The 6,375-nt window shown below is 33.8% G+C and overlaps 1 protein-coding gene across 1 annotated transcript; it reads right to left on the bottom strand.

The window, feature by feature from the left end:
* Positions 1-1,732: 1,732 nt before the first annotated feature.
* Positions 1,733-3,718, bottom strand: LOC107710409 (ras-related protein Rab-32-like). The gene is made up of 3 exons (XM_016515178.1): positions 3,505-3,718; positions 2,824-3,101; positions 1,733-1,873 (listed from the first exon to the last, which is right to left on the bottom strand). Exons 1-3 carry the CDS (start codon positions 3,716-3,718, stop codon positions 1,733-1,735), a joined length of 633 nt encoding a protein of 210 aa, XP_016370664.1.
* Between the last annotated feature and the right edge of the window lie 2,657 nt (positions 3,719-6,375).

Here is a 6,375-nt window from a genome sequence, read left to right as displayed (position 1 = left end):
TGCAGAGGATCCATTGATGAGCAAGTGATGTAATGCTACATTTCTCCAAATCTGTTCTGATGAAGAAGCAAACTCATCTACATCTTGGATGGCCAGAGGGGGAGTACTTTTTTTTTAAGTTTGCATGTTATGTGTTTTAATGTCACATTTCATAGTGTTTAATATAGTACAATAGTACAATAAATATACAGTCTCACAATGACTGAAACATTGCCACAGCAGTTTAAAATAAATTAACAAATAAAAAGAAAAGAAAATCCAAGTGTATGTTGAATTTTAAGGTTTTTTAAATTAGTAATTAATTTAATTAATTTATATTTAAATTAATTAAATTAACTTTAATTAATTAAAAGTTTATTTTAGAACTTTGAAATTAGCATATTCATTCACCAAAACTTACACAGAATAATTTATTCATAGTTTTATAACCCTGTTCTCATTATTGAGCAAATTACTTAATTCTCTTTTTAATACATTTTTAATTGAATCACAGTTCATCTTCAGCAACAACATTCTGACTCAACAGTGCCTTCTTGTTTTCTCACAATACTAGCATGGAAATCTGCCAGAAAAGGTAAAAGCGCTACACCTGTACAACCTGTCTAGAAGTGCTAACAGATGGGAAGCGCTTACGGCCGAGACAGGAACATTTCTGGCGCCTCTGGGGGAACGCGGTGAACGGCGCACCTTCAGACCTGTGTGACAAGTTACAAAAAACTCTGGAAACCTGTTCAAACCTGCTTTTCCATTCACAGAATCCTGAATATGCTGGCAGCGGATGCCTACAGTGAGTTGAGGCTGCTATGGAGGCTTGAACGCAGTATTGTTTGCTCAATATAGTCCAGATCTCTGGGGGGAGCATCAGAACGCCGGAGTTCTTCACATTCACTCAAAAATGCGCGGCAAAATTGGGTCACGCTGGGAACGGCTTCCTATTTCTGTGACATTAACCACTGTGTACGGAAGCTGTGCATCATGCTGTGTTTGACTGCTCCCCTGACCTGGATAATCACTGTATGAGGCATATTTCTCTTCTATATTTTAAATAATTGATCATTTTACAAACTTGATTAAATAGAGCGGGGAATTGGGCTTGATTAGTGAATGTTTTGGGCTTCTCAGTTACTAAAGTTTGCAGAAGTCATGCACAGAAATGGAAATTCTGCCACTTTTTGTCAAATAATGTAAGGAGAGGTATATTAGCTTGTGATCTGAGGCACAGCATTACTCATTTATGCTTCATGAGAAGTTTATTTTGTAACACAGAAGCCCTGATGGAATATGGAGTATTATCCTGAAGCTACATTTATTTTTCATCAGTCTAACTTCATTAGATTTATTTTTTATTTCAAACACATTCTCTCCTATAACTTTTGACGGCTATATGAAAATATAGGCCATGTCTCTGTGCACGCTGCTTTCTGCAGAGAGAAATATAATGAATTTGGCATCTTGACAGTATTTCTGTTCACTCCTGAAATGTTGTAGGCTGAAGTGTGTACGGCGGCTCCTGGTTAGTCTCCTTCCATGCTGATGTATTTAATAACCCGTGAGCATGTAGCAGATTAGCATGGGAAATGAGACACATCGCCGCAGAGGTATTTATTAGATACTCAGCATGAAACTCATTCAACATGCACTTGTTCGTGGCCCTCAAAATGTTTAGATGAGTATTAATCATTGACAATAAAATGAAATATATAAAAAATACAAACTGCAAAATGATTGTGAATCAGCAGCAGGTAGAGCTGCTCTTTGACTGCTGCTTCAGGTTGATCTGCATGTTCTGCTCTTCTTCTTTCACTGATTCCTCATTGTTTTGGAGAATGTGCTTCACGAGGAATTTAGTAGCTTCATCCACATTGATATTCTCCTAAAACGCAAACAAAACCACAAAACTCCATTGAAGTAATGAAACAGAAGTGGAATAGTAGACGTGACATTACTATACACTTATAATACAATAGGCAATATTATAGATAGTAGCTAAAACATACAATTTCTTATAAAACTATAAACAATATTTTCATAAAAAACATAATATACATATTGATATCCAGGAATTCAGTCTTCGGTGACACATGATCCTAATTGTGTTCAATAATCTTTCTTATTACCATCAATGTTGAAAACCGTTTTTTGCTGCTTAATATTTTTGTCGAAATCGTGATACATTACTGTTATGATTTTTTTTCCAAAGAAATTATTACTTTTATTCTGCAGTTGATCATTAAATTGATCAAAAGTGACAGTAAAGACATTTATAATGTAATATGAGATTTCTATTTAAAACTTTTTTTACAATTTTGTATTCATCAAAGAATCTTGGAAAAAAAACGTATCCGTTTCCACAAAAAGGTGAAGCAGCACACCTGTTTTCAACATTGATAATAATCAGACATTTTTCTTGAGCAGCAAATCAGCATATTAGAATGATTTCTGAAGGATCATGTGACACTGAAGACTGGAGTAATGATGCTGAAAATTCAGCTTTGCATCACAGGAATAAATTACATTTTAAAATACATTCAAATAGAAACCAGTTCTTTTAAACTGTAATAATATTTCACAATATTACTATTTTTACTGTATTTTTGATCAAATAAATGCAGCCTTGGTGAGCTGAAGAGACTTCTTTCAGAAACATTAAAACATGTTTAATGTTTAGTTAAAACAAACAAAAAACTAATTAAGTTTATATTAAATATGTAATTAATACAAAAGCATAGAGGCAGGGCACTGGTTGGGTGAGGATTGAAAGACCCCTGTTTCTTATCCAAAATAGGTCTAAATATGGAAATAGCACAATAATAATCAAGTCACCTTTGCTGATGTCTGAAACCATCCAATGAAGCCCTTCTCCTGGCAGAGTTTCTCCAGAAGAGAGGCATTCCTCCGGCACACTTTAGTCTCATCACATTTATTGGCCAATAGAACAGCAGGGATCGGACGCCCATTTTTCAGCATTACTTGACCATCGAGTTCATCTTTCCAGTTCAGAGCTCCATCCAATGTTGACCCGTTTGTCACATCATACACAACAAGTGCACCACTGGATCTCTTGAAGTACACGCGGTTCAGTCCCCTTACACGCTCTTGACCTAAATAAACGAGAAAAAAACACTTTAATCAGAAAGCACCAAATTAGCCTTTGAGATGCAAGTTAGCCTTAGAGAAACAAAAACTGACCAGTTTACAGTTATGTTATTTCAGATCTTACGGCATGACGTTTTTCTTCCCTGGAGATTTATAGTCAATAAATATAAATCTGAAAGTAAAACTTTCACTAAATGGTTGATAATTACCCTTTATGAGGACCAGTGGCACTAAAAAAACAACTATTTTTGTCAAACTTACATTTCTGTCCTATTTTGCTCCTGATGCTCTTTTTCTCATATACATCAACATTATTAGAGTTTTATGCACTGATGATCTATTATGACCTATTAAAATAACAACCTAATAGTTCTATTATACTAATTTCAGGTTTAAATAAAGACTTACCTGCTATATCCCAAAGCTGTAATCTGACCCGTGTGTGACCGTCCCAATCTATCACCTTCATGGAAAAATCCACACCTATAGTCGTTTTCAGCTCCTCGTAGAATAGATTTTTCACATATCGTTTAACAAAGCTGGTTTTCCCAACTTTATGGTCTCCAATCACCAAAACTTTAAATAAATGTTCAGTGAATCCTAATTCTGAGTCTCCTGACATTTTCCTGGATAGCGATAACAAATCGCATCTGCGGTTAAATGACCTAGTTCAGATTTATTCTGCCGGTTAAATCCCTGTCGCGTTTTCCAACCATGCTACCAGGAACACAGACAGTTTCCAGCATTAAAAACCGTAAAACAAAGATTTTACAAGGTAAATCAAATGTCAAAGTTCATCCATTTTGAGCGTTTCAGGTGCAAAGCGTGCATAAAGTGACAGTGAGACACACAGGTGTTGAAGACGGTTCTTTAACATGGTCATATGAAAGCAATAACTGGTCACATTTTGGGAAATTATTAACTAAACACCTACTGCAGCAACAACCCTGAGAGGTTATTTACAAAATATACAATATTTATCACAAACCTAAAAAAAAACATGCCCACTAAAATGATAAGCTCAACAATTCCTGACAAATACAGCAGAACTAAATCTGTAGAAACGTAGTTTATCTTAAGATAGCTACATCTAGGCTCATACAGTATGCAATGATTGATTCTTTTAAAAAATATAGTAGCACAAATGTTTTCTTAAAGCTAAAGTATAGTTTCAAGACTATATATAGTATGCAAACTGACAACACATATTGCACTGCAACAGAAAATAAAGAAAACTTACAGCATAATAATTTCAGATAATATCTAAAAAGTTACCTGAATACAATCCTCTATAATTGCTTAAAATCCCATAATAATTGAGTAACTGTCATGTCATATAGGACTTAAGTGGTCATAACGAGAGGATATAACCGTCTACGTCGTGGTACATTCTGGTGAAACTGCCGTCGGTGGCCCTGCTGAGCATTAGGGGATCTTGAATCTTCATTAACACATTGACTTTATAAAGCATTTGGAGCTGATATGAAAACATTTAACCAACAGTTAATAGACGTTAACAAATACAGACAATAATGTCTAATGGAAAAAAGTCCATGTTATAATACAAACTCTAACTTTATGTTATGACCATTTAAATCCAGAAATATATGATAATATATTTACATTTTCTTTATTATCAAAAAAAATCACACATAAATAGAACAAAAAATAATATATACACTTCCTATTGTACTTTAAACACACAAACTATAGAAAAAGTACATAACAATACAGCATGAAGAAATACAGTTGGTTTTGACATTGGCACTTAAAAACTACTGATTTTGTGCTACATTTTGCTAACACATTTACTAGGCATTTGTTATCTTATTGTAGTTTACTGCATACATATGCTGCATGATTTGATGCTTTAACTAGACCTAAAACTGTTTGATCATCATGTTTATTTTAAAGTGCCCCTATTATGCCATTTTTACGGTCCTAATATTGTTTTGGGAGTCTCCTACAATAGGATTACATGCATGCAAGGTCAAAAAACGCTTTCGTTTTCTCAAAATATGCATTTAATATCACCTCATTTTCTAGCGATTCCTAAACGATTAGTTCGAAGCAGTTCAAAGATTCAGTCTCTCTAAACCCCTCCTTTCCGTGAGCCTGCTCTGCTCTGATTGGTCAGATGGCCTAGTCTGTTGTGATTGGTCTACCGTATGCAGCGCATTTCGGAAACGATACGCCTATTTCAATAGTTCTGTATTTTGAACGCTCTATAGAAAAAATCCATCCATCCATCTTTCAACAGCGAGCGATTTGTGAATCCCGCGTTGAACTCCCCGAGATTAGAATTTTGGGAGACAATAACTTTATTTATCGTGCACTTTCAGCTTTACAACTTTGCAGATCGTTTACAATCACATACAGCTACATTACACACTGCATGAAAGGCAATATTGGAAATGGCATAATAGGGGCACTTTAATATACACTTTTAAAATGCAGTTTATAAAAGTTATGATTGTATAAAATACCTTAAACACATTAAATAGTCACTGATAGAGTTGCTGCACATTGTTTGAATTCCTAAATCTTCATTTTTTGCTACAATGGTTGTTGTCTGCAAGTCCTTTAGATCATTTGATCTATTACAAAAAGCATGAAGAGCTCAGAATATACAGCATTACAATGACTGGTGTTGGTTTCATGTCAACTACTGCTCCCATACTAAAGCAAGTGATAGTGACACAACTCAAAGGGCACCTACACGTTTGGTTCCTGCTTTTACTCACTCTCTCACTGACATTAAGATCCAAAATTAACTTTTTTTGCCACACAAAAATTACAGGATATTAAACTGTATTTTGCTTTATTGTTCATTTCAGGGTTATTATTGTTAACTAAAACTGAAAACATAAAGAAACATTAAATAAAAATAAATAAATAAACAAACGTTAGCCAAATGTAATGAACTATAAAAAAAAACTACTTAAACTTATTTTATTTCAGTTGGTTGCCAAGACAACATCTAATTTAGTTTAATTTAAAGTACTAAATTAACTAAAATTAAAATAACCAATTAAAGTTCGATTAAGTTCGACAATTAACGGGAAAAAAAGAAAGAAAAAACTAATAAAAAAGAAAAAAAAAACAGCTGAAACTGTAACTAAAATTTAAATTAATTAAAAATATTAATTAGAAACTATAATAGTATATCAGTTAACATTTTCATTAACTGCCAATTGCAGGTGAATTTACTAAAAAAAATTCCAGCCATTAAAGGGGTCCTATTATGCTCTTTTACAAAGTCTTGATTTTGTTTTGGGG

This window comes from Sinocyclocheilus rhinocerous, unplaced genomic scaffold (assembly GCF_001515625.1).
Source record: "Sinocyclocheilus rhinocerous isolate Xijiao unplaced genomic scaffold, SAMN03320098_v1.1 scaffold927, whole genome shotgun sequence".
Lineage (NCBI taxonomy): Eukaryota > Metazoa > Chordata > Actinopteri > Cypriniformes > Cyprinidae > Sinocyclocheilus > Sinocyclocheilus rhinocerous.
Note: the sequence above shows the minus strand (reverse complement) of the source record. Positions and strands in the feature narration are given on the sequence as shown.

What these genes read in the sequence shown, in the direction of transcription:
- LOC107710409 (XM_016515178.1), bottom strand. Translation starts at nt 3,718, where the DNA reads ATGTCAGGAGACTCAGAATTAGGATTCACTGAACATTTATTTAAAGTT. An exon ending in ACAGCTTTGGGATATAGCAG is followed by an intron (nt 3,102 to 3,504) that starts GTAAGTCTTTAT and finishes TCGTTTATTTAG; the next exon opens with GTCAAGAGCGTGTAAGGGGA. An exon ending in GGTTTCAGACATCAGCAAAG is followed by an intron (nt 1,874 to 2,823) that starts GTGACTTGATTA and finishes TTTGCGTTTTAG; the next exon opens with GAGAATATCAATGTGGATGA.